The 13,712-nt window shown below is 35.4% G+C and overlaps 1 protein-coding gene across 1 annotated transcript in view; it reads left to right on the top strand.

Moving 5' to 3' along the window:
- Positions 1-336: 336 nt before the first annotated feature.
- Ino80 (chromatin-remodeling ATPase INO80) overlaps positions 337-13,712 on the top strand; it is a 454,888-nt gene continuing 441,512 nt past the window's right edge. Inside the window, exons 1-2 of the mRNA XM_069824011.1 lie at positions 337-508; positions 10,722-10,896. Of these exons, the coding sequence (XP_069680112.1) occupies positions 10,763-10,896 (134 nt within the window). The 5' untranslated portion in view covers positions 337-508; positions 10,722-10,762. The remainder of the gene's footprint in view (positions 509-10,721; positions 10,897-13,712) is intronic.

Raw genomic sequence — 13,712 nt, 5'->3', positions numbered from 1 at the left:
TAGAAAATAAATTTCTATATTAGGGATTGTTACGCAATTCTATCGGTTAGAAGGCATCGGGAGTCATTGAACCACTGAACTTATATTGTTACTCCGAGTAAAATGTTGTCCTTCGTAAAAGTCGCCCACATGAGACCATTGGCGAGCCTACATAGTCTCTAACGAAAGTTGCTTAATTAAATGTTAATATTCAAATTTGAGACTTAAGTTAAATAAAAATTGCTCTAAAATTATTTAATTGTATTTTAGAAACCTCATGTATAAGAAAATGGAAGAAGTGTTTGCTACTTGAATTAATTTTTCTTTAAAATTGAAGAAGTGCTTTGGTGTCGAAGCTTAAATAATGATGGCGGGGTGCCATCTGGCTTATAGAAATATAGAAATGAGTCGGTTTTTAGACTGGCTGAGATATTTGTTGGATAATAGGGATCGCCATTTTGCCTTTTCCTTTCCTTTCAAGTGGATATATGGTTATAATGTGTGTTTTCTAGTCTGGTACAATTCATGTGTACGTATAACATTGTCAATATAGCCTTTTACAAAGATTCATATATGTTTAGGAGGAATTTGTATATTGTCAGACTATTAATGTAATGGGCAGCATTCCCCAATACTTGTAGAACGCTAACTGTTCTTAAAAATGATTAACAGTTGGGATTATTTGACATGTCACTGAGATTTCCTTTTATGTTTTACCTAAGTTTAATGCCCTCCCATCCTTCATAGCATTTGTTTTGGTTCATGACACTGTAGAATAATGCATACATAATGAACATACATTAGCCTCGAATATACCAAGTAAAAAATTAATGCATATTACAATATGTTCATTCTAAAATATGATACACAAAGCGTATGATATTAAAATACCTGTGCATTATGAACTTGTACAGAAACAAAATCTTGACTGCAGCTTGTAATGTTTATTCTGTCGCATAATGCACCACAGAAATTGTAGGTTAAAACTCATAGGGATGGGGGGGAGATAAGTATGAGAGACTGACAATATTACAATACCTCCTGAAAGTGAATCTATTGATAAACTTTTATTTTAAGATATGAGATTATGACCAAGTTTTAAATTGCTTCCACAGTTCAGAGCAGCTTAAGTGAATGTGTGTACTTTTCTGGGATTTGTTGCATGGTAGGCCTATTATCTTGTGTTAATTTTAAACATATATATTTATTATATCTGTTTGTGTTATATACAGTCGAACTTCGATACAACAATTTTCTGGAGAGTGGAAAAATTGTATTGTTATGTCAAGGTTTACCTCTGAGTGACATGTATAAAAATGAGGAGGTAGAACCAGTCCTGTGACTTTATCATGTGCAGTCGGTTTATCACCAATGGGTATGGTATGGTATAGTAAGTTTTAGTCTGAGATGAACTTCCGTATCAGTACATTCGTGTAATATTAACCATCACGAAACAAACTCTCTTTCTGATAGCTCATTCTTTTCCTTCTCGCACAGCTCACATGCCAGGCTTCTGAAATCTGATAAGTGTAATATGTTACTTCAATCAGCAATGTATGCAATGGTGGGGGAAGGAGCTGGCCACCCTACCTCATTTTCTCCTGGTTTAGTTGCCTTGCGAGTGATGCCATATTGGTGTCACTCATGAGGTTCAAACCTGTCTTCGGACTGTTGACTAAACAAAAAAACAATAGGTCTATACCTGAGAGTTATTGTTGCATTGAGGGGATATGAAATTTTGCCCAAATTTATGTTCTTAAAGAGAATAAGACAGGGTAGAAATAAGTGTGAAACAACATTACAAGTTATGAAATAATTACTCATCATTTGATTATCGACTTAAAGATGTCTACTCGACAATATTTTTTCATAACTTCAGTTTTTTTTAGTAGTGTGCCAAGAATAGCATCGGCAGTGGGAGCAGATTTTTGTTCTCCGGCTACCACCACCTTAAAATAACCCCATATCTGTCTTTGAAGCATTGTAACCAACAGTTGCTTGCTTTGAAGTTGGAATCAGCAAAATTAAGCGTTTTTTATACATAATAGTGCTGTTAAGGAATGTTAAGTTCGCTCATTTTATTAAACCACTTTAAAGTAGTAATGTTAATGCCTTGCTACAGATTTTGAACTCTTAGGTTTTTTTATTGGTTTATTTTACTACACTTTATTTACTTCGATGGTTGTCTGAGTGAAATGGTGATAATGCCAAAGAAATGAGTGCAGGGTCTAGCACCGAAAGTTACCCAGTATTTACTCTTAATGGGGTGGAGGGGGGGGGGAACCTCAGCCAAGTAACTTGTCCAGACCAGGATTTGAGCTGCTTATGTTCAGGATTAATTTTGCCACTTGAAACATTGTCCTATAGTTCCTTGTGTTTCTTTATGAATGTTATGAGCATTGTCTGTGCAAACCCATACTTTTTAGCTATTTCAGTCTGCTTCAACCCCCTTTCTAAACCACTAAATGCAGCTAATTTAGTCTCCAAACTGATTGGTTTTCGTGTCATACCTGCCATCAACAACAACTAGGCCTACACAAATGACTGAGATGTATGAACAATTGAAAGACACTCTTTCAAATTTAATAAGTACCATAATAGGAGTTCTGAAGTCTAATTAGTGTAACATGTAACTAGTCAGCGATGTATGCAATGGAAGGGGAAAGGAACTGGCCACCCTACCCCATTATGTCCTGGCTTAGTTGCCTCACTCATAGGTGGTGCTTTGTTGGTATCAATTTTGAGGTTCAGACCTGTCTTTGGACAGTTGACCAACAACAACAATTTAGGGGTGCCATTTGAAATTTCAGAGGAGAAGTGAGAAGTTGAGGGGTGAAACCTAAAATGCAGTTAAGACCGGTTTTCAATATCTAAATTGATGTGTTTTTTGTTTAAATTAAATTAAATTGGGAGGTTGTGAAATGAAAGTTATCCTAGGTGTACATATAGCCTATGTAACAGATGGATCAGTATAATGCATTTTCAAGACAACTTTTTTCAATTTTATTATGCTGCCATCTAGCAACTGCAGAAGAAGTCACATTATAACCCTGATGGACTTTCATAGAGTAATAGCTTGCAGCAGTACTTCCATCTAGCAAATATTATCAAAAAATTAATTTTCGAAGTGGAGATCCTAGCACTGGCGAAGCTCTTAAGAAGCTTTTGAGGCTTATCCTACTAAAAAATTTTGAGTTATTATTCCTAGTAACAGTTGGTCTATAAGTTCTATAATAACGATATATCATAACACTTGGTTGCACTCCGATCGTTCCATATATTAAGGTCACTGTTGGTAGTTATTTCAGTATGGCGAGAGCAATGCGAGTTGCGAGGCTTAAAGCAAAAGCCTCTAAAAGCATGGCTACGACCTTGATTTGGAGGGGGGACTGGGAAGGAGGTATCGATTCGCTACATCTCTGTACAGGGTGAGGTTAGCCTTCCCTCATAATATTATGTCGTGCTATATTGGTATTCTCTGAAAGCGCTGTGTTTTTGAGTGTAACTTAATGAAAAGTGCATGCATGTGTGTGTTACAATATTAATTTTGTGTAAAATGGCTCGTACTGAGAGAACATTGAGATCATCATTTGAACCGTTCAGAGCAAAAGTGGTGTACGTCAAAATTGGGTAATTAGGTTTAAAGTAAAAATTCTGTAAAATACAGCGCAAAGTAGCTATTAATATGGCCTTCTTGCTATCCACTGACTACTAATAGTTTAAATAAATTGAATATTAATTACTACTTTGCTCTGTATTTTACCGATTGTTTACTTTAACCATCATTACCCATTTTTGACTTACACCACTTCTGCTCTGAACGGCCCATTTATGGAATTAAAAGAGAAACTGTTTTCAAGTTGGGTGTATGAAACAAAATGTGCTTACAAAGATAGGATATCGACACCACATTTACATACTAAAATAGTGGATGGAGGAAGATATAGAAATTTTAAATTTTCATGGTCTAAGAAATATCCTTGGCTAACAGGGTACCCTGAAACAAATAAATTATATTGTTTTACCTATATTCTGTTTGGGGCTGAAAATGAGTGGTCGTCATCTTCGTGTGGGATATGTGTCACAAAAAATTTGATAGCAAAGCCGATAAACATCTGTCCTGAATATAAAAGATACAAGGTAAGCAGATTTTTTCAGTCTGCCTAGTATTTACACCTTAGCTTCGTCACTGGGTCCTAATGGTTATTCTCTTTTATATGCTGTCATTTCATAACATGGGAATGATCAATCTGATATAGCCTATAATTATGTGATCAGGGATGTAGATACCGATTAAGTTACAGTGTGACTTACAAGTTAACCAGTTTGCCTCTACCATATTATGTAAGCTGTGATGCCTCAGACTTCTTCTTTGTTAGTGATAAGAGGCTCTTAAGCCTGTTGATGTTCTTTTATTTGTTGTATCCATTTTTTTTCACTGATTGACTGATGCTTCTTTTCCCTGTCAGCACATACTCGGCATTAATTGTGGATAGTCTGTATTTATTCATGTAGGCTATTGTGCTTGTTTTATAGATTTTTTTTTTAATTTCTCCTACAGAATAATATCTGTAATATTGACAATTAATATTTGAAGAGAAAAATTCACTCCGACACCGGGGATCGAACCCAGGTCCTTGGTTCTACGTACCAAGCGCTCTGACCACTGAGCTACGCCTAATTCAATCCACAGCAGCAGATCAAATTCTCCTCCTTCAATGTTTCAATATCATTCTGTAGGACAAATTAATAAAAAATCTATAATATTCTCATAGCTGCAGCGCATATGTCTGTACAGATTATGTGCACTTAACTGCGGAATCCCGGCCAAACAAATCACTCAGCTGAGTGCGCTCCTAGTATAATGGCAGTTGACATTGGACGTATACGTCAACACATATACCCAATTTGGAGTCAGGCCACAAAGGGAAACACTGAAGAAGGAGAATTCAATCCGGTGCCGTGGATTGACTTTGGCGTAGCTCAGTGGTCAGAGCACTTGGTACGTAGAACCAAGGACTCGGGCTCGATCCCCGGGGCTGGAGCGAATTTTTCTCTTCAAATATTAATTGTTAATATTACAGATATTATTCTGTAGGACAAATTAATAAAAAATCTATGACATTCTCATAGCTGCAGTGCATATGTCTGTACAGATTATGTGCACTTAACTGCGGAATCCCGGCCAAACAAGTCACTCAGCTGGGTATGTAGAATCAAGGACCCGGGTTCGATCCCTGGCGCCGGAGCGAATTTTTTTCTTCAAATATTAATTATTGTACATGTTCCCAGCAATTAAACTGATATTGATCAACATTATCTAGTTTACAGCACACTTCTAAGTTATTTCTTATTGTATCATTTCTATGGATCCTATTTTATGATGAATAAAAATTTTAAATTTTGGTATAAAAATATGCTTAATTTCAGTGTTATTTGGTACAAAAAAACATAGCTTCGGTGTTGTTTCGTATTTACAAAATATAACTTTTTTGACTCTCGTCGTACAAAATATATTACTGAATATTCCTACAAGGACTAGAAGTCTGTATCATGAAGGGGATCATAAGGTTCTTTGTACATTTTAACAATACTTCCAGTTTTGTGTAATAGCAAGGCTATCTCTAGTAAAGGCTGAGGCCTTAGACTTGGCAACGCCGCCTTCGCGGTCGGCCGACGTGCTGTTCTTAGAGAGAGTCTTATCTAAACACGATGGACTGAATGAAGCTGAAATCTTTAGCGATTTAAATATCACATTTCATGATAACGAAATATTATATTGAATATTACTTTTCTTCAGATTGTGTTCTAATTATAGAATATGTTTAACCTAATGAAATCAATCATGCATAATCATTTACAATGCATTTTATTAGCACTCAAGGGTTGGTAAACCCCTAAACAAAAAAATACAATGAATACAATTCACATATTAAATCTTTAACATATTCTAACGCCTGGAGGGAAATATTCAAGACAGAATATTAAGTTTTCTTTTGTTGTTGTGTGTCTCAACAGATTGAGTTCTTTTCTTACAATAATTACTCAGAACTATATAGCTAATTGTTTTTATAGCCTTCTTCACAAACTTCAAATGATCGCTGCCGCAGAAGCATGATTCTTGAATTACATTGGATATTATTACGTCATTCTGGACTGCAATTTCACTTAAGTGGCGAACAACATTTGTCTGATCACACACAGCCAAAAACCTGCTTTCATACTTAACTGATACAAGAGTTTGTGCAATCCCCACTACATGCTTCCCTATAGACAAAATTATGTCAGACGGCACCGAAAGCCGACCCCTGTTCAGTATTTGGAAATACTCATCTTGGCAGTCATCATTATTAACTAAAAACTCAGTACAGTAAGTACAATTTACATTTGCAGCGAGCTTGAAACTTACGTAACCACATATGTACAAAAAGCCAGACTCATCAAACTGAATATTTACAAGATAATTCTCTTCTAGAATCTCAAGAAACATTTCATGTTGTGGTACAGCAATAGTTTTACACTCCGTATCATTATCATTACGTTCACTAAGCTCTATGAAGTTCTTTGAGAAAGTAACAGCCCCATATCTCGCGGAACGAAGACCAAGAACATGTTTAATTCTTTTTTTTTTTTTTTCAGCTTCGAGAATTTGAGTAACTGATATATTGTAATTACCTCCAGCAAGTTGCCTATACTGTCCAAATCTCAATTCCAAGTTATCACTTTCAAATTTCCCTGGTAACACATAGGATACATTAAACTCGCTAAGAGCATAAACTATTATTTCTTTTAAAACAAAGGTACAATGATACAGTGCATTGTAAGTATCAGATGTTAAACAGCCTGATAGAGAGTTTTCATCAGCAAGCTCTTTCCATCGTGTAAGCCAGGAGAGGAAATTAGTTAAATAAATTAGCCTTTTATCCTGAATGTCAGAGAACGGTTATTGCAGTTCATTGAGTTTCAAAATATGAGTTAGAGGTCGCTTGGTGTTAACGATATACCACCACATTAATATGATTTTTACGAAATAAGCTGTACCTGTACATTCGTATTTATGAAGTGCTGAAACTGTAGTTTCATGAAATACATTAGCTACAAGAGACACTTTCTGACGTTCAAAAGTATTTGGATACAAAGTCTTGTGACTTAACTTTGGAGCTGCCTTTATTAGTAAATTTGACTCTTTTTTGTACAACTCTACAATGTCCATAAATTTTGCTTCAGTAGTTTTGTTGAAATCATTGTTATTAACATCAATAACTTTGTTACTACAGGATTCCAGATCGGCCCAAAAAGGGACGTAAAATATCTTAGAAGGGTTTTTTAGGTTAATCCAATTGTTTCTTATGTTCTTAAAAACATGTACACTGTCGTAAAGTACAAATGTTTTAAAGGGGTTGCCTTCAACTTGGAAATAATACTTGGAATCTGAGTCTTTTGTCAACTCATTAAACATGACTCTGTTAACTCTATTATTATCGCTAATAACAGACAGAACGTTCAAACCACATAACTGAATCTGTTGTATTACACTTTTTGTAAATGCTGCTAGTTCAGATCCCTTTAATTGTTTTACTGGAATTAGTCTCACAACTTCCTTAAAGCTACCGAATGCAGAACTAACTAAGAAACAAACCACTGTCTTAGCAATTTTTTCCGTATCATTCGTTGCAACTCCAAATATACTTCCATTCTTGAAGTCTAAACTTTGTTTCACATGAATCTCATCTACCTGCAAATTTACGATTCTTTCGGTTTCAGACAATCCCTCAACCATATTTTTCAGGAAATTATTGGTTTCTACTTCCGTGTTAGGAGATATAGAGAAGGCTGCAGTTAATTTTTGTAAAACTCTTGGATGAGGCAGTGTCAAGATATTATTTAACCTAATAACTTGGTAGCATTTTACAGATTGCATATAAATTAAAAATGCATTCAGTATTGTTGTGACATTGTACTTTGGCTTTTTAAAAAATGTTATTAAAAACTGATCATGGAGTAGACTGAGTTTTTTAAATGCCTTATCAGAACTCTCATCCACACCGTTTTCTAACACAAACTTCAACTTTTCAAATAACTTATCTATCAAGTTAATTAAAAAACTCTTATCATTATTAATGACATCATGAAAATTGTCACAGTATTTAAACGCCTCCTGTAACTGGCTCCATTCACTCAGAACTGAGTTCCTAAAAATAAGTTTGTTGTCAGTAAGTACACTTGCATTAGGCATTATTCCACCGTTGACATGAACCTCAGTAGTAAGATCCTTATTTATTCTAATACTACTACCAACCTTGGGAATAGTTGTAAAATCTAATTTATATAACATACAAACATTGTCAGTTGTATGTACACGCCAGTCTTGCGAATAAGACAGAACCTTCGAACGCACATTTAATAAAAAGTTTTCATAGGAAGTAACTTTATTTTCCTCTTCAACTCGTCTTTTCTCGTCTTCTTCTGCAGTCTTCAGTCGCTTCTCCACTTCCTTTCTTCTTTCCTCCGGAGATTTTCTTTTCACACTCTCGTTAATGCTGAGGTAAGAAGGCAAGCCAGGAAACAGTTTTGGAACTGCACTTTCACTTAAAATGGGAGTTCCAAGTACACGTTCACATTGTTTTCCATCCTTATCAACATATTTTTCAACGGTAATTAAGTCGGAATCACGAAAATGTTTTATGCACACAATGGATCTGTCATTTGGTTTCCAACTGGCACGTGTCCATTCTTCTCTAAGTGCAATTTGTTTAGGAAATTTAAATGATCGAACATAGCCCTCCGTTTTAATTGACGGGGCATAATTGCTTTTACACCCGGGTACCACACAAGAACTAGGCATTTTCACATACGACACAAATATAATCTCCTACTTATAACCGTTAATTTAACATTCTAATGACAAGCATCACAGATAACTTCCTTGCAATAAATGGCGCGAGTGACCGACTGTAGCACGTCGCTCCGACGTTGCCAATTTTCGCACGCCGCAGCCTTTACTAGAGATAGCCTTGGTAATAGTCTCTCATCCTGTGTGTGAATAATATGATTAATACCTGCAGGCATCACAAAACATTCAGGTTGTTTCTACTTTATATTTAAAAATAAAGTCACTCAAAATCCGGTTTGAATATCAGATTTAAGATTCTTAATTGAAATAGAATATTAAAATCTAAATTTTGAATATAAATATCAATCTTTGGGCACATTAAATTAAAATTTCACAAAAAATTCTTCTGATGAAGAAGTAGTTCTGCTTCTTGCAGTTGCTAAAGATGATCATAGATTCGTTCATATACTACTACTACATCACTCTTACTGTCACAGTAGAACCTTGGTTAACCGAAACTCCGATTAAGAGAACAGAAATTCTTTTTTTCATAAAATACATTCTCATTTTTTTACTGCGCCCGCTGTGGCTTTCACTGATCGTGAAAAAATTTGTATTTTTTTTAGCACGCATACTCTAATAAATACTTCACAATACCAGTGTAGTCTTGTGCCGGCGAATTCACATTTGGAAAATAGTTCTTATCGAGATTCATTGGTAGTGCCTACTTATATACTAATTTCGGAAAAATAATCTTAATACCATGGTTTGCCACAATTATCACTGAGTCCTGAAGACTGCTATAGCTTCAATTGTCCAAATTTTTTACTTGACTAATAAGGTTCCGCGCCGTGGCATCGTGGTCTAAGGCATCCTGCCAAGGATTCGCGTTACGAAATGCACGCTGGTTAGAGTCCTCATGAGGGAAGAAATTTTCTCATGAAATTTCAGCCAGTGTATGGGACTGGTGTCCACCCAGCATCATGATGTACTTGGGGAAACTACAATAGGTAGCAAAATCCATTTACGAAAGCAAACTATAATGACTGGGGGAATCATCATGCTAACCACACGATATCTCCATCCTGGTTGGATGATCGTCCACCTCTGCTTCGGTATGTGAACGTAAGGCCAGCAGCGGCTGGTTGATCATGCTCCTTCATGGGCTGTCATGCCTCAGATTATTATTAATGTTAATAACAGTGTATAGTTCGAGATAAATTATAACATCCCATTCCACCTCACCTCCTTACAAGCAAACATTCTGGGGGGGGGGGGGGAATAAAAAAGTTAATTTTTTTTCTTTCACCGTGTTAATAATGTCAAAAGAAGTGCTTATACAGATTTTGGCCACTTGACCTCAAATACGAGGGGAGTAAAAAAATTAATTCGCCAGGGTCCGTTAACAAAGAAAACACGATTTCATTGGAAAAATTTATTGCAATTGTTCAGCTATTTTTCAACATATCCCCCACCGGAATTAAGACATATGTCATATCATGCAATCGATAAAGAGGTGCAGACGGCTGTCAAATGCTGGTTCCGATCCCAGGCGGCTGACTTCTATGACACAAAGATACAAAAATTGATCCCATGGTATGACAAATGTCTCAATTCCAGTGGGGATATGTTGACTAATAGCGCAACAATTGCTTTATCTGTTTCAATAAATCTTTCCCTGTAATTGTGCTTTTTTCTGTAAACGGCTCCAGGGAAAGCGCCCCTTCCTCCTCCCCACACACATACTTAAAAAGGAGTGAAGATTGTAAGGAACGGCCTAATTACGATTTCTATAATTGACTTGAAAATGTGTGTTTATTGTGAAATTGTAGTATTGGGTTATTTATAAAATTCAGTACAACAAGTATTGTGGAATGTCTGACTAAAACATTAATAATTTCTTTTCCAGCCCATATGGGAGGCAAGTAACTCGCTGTTGGTGGAGGAGTCATGGCAGAAGACCCTCACACAATGGGTCTTGGTGGGGAGTTAGCCAAGCCTTTACATCTTCAGCACTTAGAACGAAATGTTGATGTTGAACCATTTCTTGCATATGTGGAACAGATTTTTAATACTCCAATCAGGTAATATCATTATATTGTTTTGTGTATTATAAAACTTAGTTGTTTCTAATTTAACTTTTCTGCTATTGCTACCTTTACCATCTCTATACTATGACCACTGCTATTATCGTCATCATCACTGTTATTTATTTTCTCTTTAACAACAATTTCAGGACCTAAGGTAGTGCATGTTTAGTTTACAGTTCATGGTGCAATGTGTGTACATGCAACATAATACAGAAGAAGAAGTATTTCAATTTTATTTTGTGTCGGAACAGTTCCCTAGGACTATGAAAGCTACCGGCATGGCTCAGTTGGTTAAGGCACTTGCCTGCCGGTCTGAAGTTATGCTCGGGCGTGGGTTCGATCCCCACTTGGGCTGATTACCTGGTTGGGTTTTTTCCGAGGTTTTCTCCAACCATAAGGTGAATTCCAGGTAATCTATGGCGAATCCTCGGCCTCATCTCGCCAAATACCATTTCGCTCTCACCAATTTCATCGATGCTAAATAATCTAGTAGTTGATACAGCATCGTTAAATGACCATTTAAAAATTGACTATTAAGAATTAAAAAATGAAATGCCCTTATACTAGGTGTCTCAGTCTTACATGGATTTCAAGCAAGGTGTCTCGGTACTAGTTAGTTCCTAGCATGTGAAGGTCAAACTACATCACACATATACAACATGTTCTCAGTCAATCTTAGTCATAGTCATTTAAACATTGTAGAGCCCAATTGCAAACTCGTGTGGCACCTGCACGAAAGACGAATTGGCATCCACTTACGTGGACTCGCCCAAGAGTCTTCCTGGGGGGTTGTTTGAACAGTACGCTCTATGAGTAAGCAGTCGTCCGCACAAACGGAACCTCCTACTCCGAAGCATCAGAAAGAAGCTCGCACATGTTGGTGCCATGAGTTTGCGATCGGGCTCTAACAAGGCGTATATGTGTCCAGAGTGTAATATTTTTTTAAAAAGTGTGTAATATGGCTGAGTTAAGATTTCCTAGGCTGTCCTAGAATCCACATTATTTATGTAGGCAACCCAAATCACGCCATCAGGGATAGATAAACATGCTGGTTTAATGACTTTTAATACTGAAAAGAAAATAAACCTTAATTGACTGTAACCTTCATCATCTCTGATACTCTTTCAAAATGCATCCAATATGACATGTGAGTATGCATGTACACTACTGCATTGGTTCCCAACCGGTGTGTCGCGACACACTGGTATGTCACGCAGCCCATGGAATGCGTCACGGATTTTAAAAATAAATTTTATGCCATCCAGAGAGACTCTTTACAACGCATTTTTTATTTACAACGAAGTCTTTGATATGGTACAGTTTATTTTGAGACAGACTTTACCAATGAAACGTGAACATCTGCAACAATGCTCAATTTAATTTTTCTGCCTGCCAATAATTCGAATTAAAGTGAACACCTGCAACAATGCGTATAGTGAGGATCACGTAAGTTCAGTTCCCAAACAGCAAATATTTCCGCCTTGTCAGTGTTGCCAACTGTTACCAGATATCACCACATGTAGTAAAATCACGATCCTATGTACTGAATGACTTCTTTACTCACCGTACTTTACCTTAATGTTGGAAGGTTATTCTAAATAGTTTCAATAATAATGAGAAATGTATTGCTATGTTCTATTCTTTTATTCCTTTACATTATTATTAGTATTAGCATTAATAGGTTACTAGACGTAAATATACAACAAAGTATAGTATATAATATTCAAGAATCAAATCTGTTCCAAGACCAATTAAATTATTGTCACTTCACTTCAAAGATTCCAGCGTACATATACTGTACTTCCTAAAGGTAGATAAATTAATAACCAATTGACTTTTGGTTGGAATTCTAATGAACTTCTGATTATCTTTTGAAATTAGTAAGGAAATGGATAATACAACTAGGCTAAAACTGAAATAATAATAAATCAACTTACAAAAATAATTTTGGTCCTTAAAAGCCATAAGTAATTTCACTTCTAGATACCTTTTTAAAGATTTCATTTGTTTGTAAATTGCTTAATAATGTTACACTTACACTTATTATTTCTGCAACTCCACGTCTGTCATTGAAAAAATGTATGATACATAACTGTGAAGTCTCTTTTTGGCTCTTGTGTCCTAAATTTAAATAAGAAAAAACAAATGATTCAAGAAATGTGAGCTGGTGAAAATTAAATACTCAATTAATAAAACAATTACTACCAAAAGAGTATTTTATTAATTCTATACAAAAGATGGATTACACAGAACAGATGGCCAGAAATCATAGATTTATACACAACATACAGCATGAAACGATCATCAAAAAATGCTTTTTGTACACAATAACATCTTTCAAACGAAGTGAAATAGCCAATAAGTTCAATAAATATTATGCTAATAAGTAATAACTATAATTAATAATTATCTACAAGCTGTAAAAGGGAATAAAATAGTATATTGTTGAAATTAGGGGGTATGGTTTATTACGTGTATTTATAATTTTAATTACTTTTTCTACATTTAATTATATTTTAATTTCTTTTAGATTAGTTGGTGGTGTGGGTGTTAGTTTTATCTGTGTACGTCAGACTATTAAGGAAAAACTGAAAGAAATATTAAATCTACAATCTACTTTATATAACAATATTTAATCAAGAACTGAATATTACTATTAATTTAATAACATAAGACCCAAAACATCTCCAAGTCCAGACAATACACATGCTGATTTTCTTAAATATGTTGGCACACAAGCAAACTCACTACTTTTATCTTGTAATCTCATCTAAAATACAATATCTGTCTGGAGAAAATCTATCATAACA

The sequence above is a fragment of the Periplaneta americana genome, chromosome 4, assembly GCF_040183065.1.
Source record: "Periplaneta americana isolate PAMFEO1 chromosome 4, P.americana_PAMFEO1_priV1, whole genome shotgun sequence".
NCBI lineage: Eukaryota > Metazoa > Arthropoda > Insecta > Blattodea > Blattidae > Periplaneta > Periplaneta americana.
The sequence above is the reverse complement of the archived record's forward strand: the minus strand, read 5'-3'. Positions and strand labels throughout refer to the sequence as shown.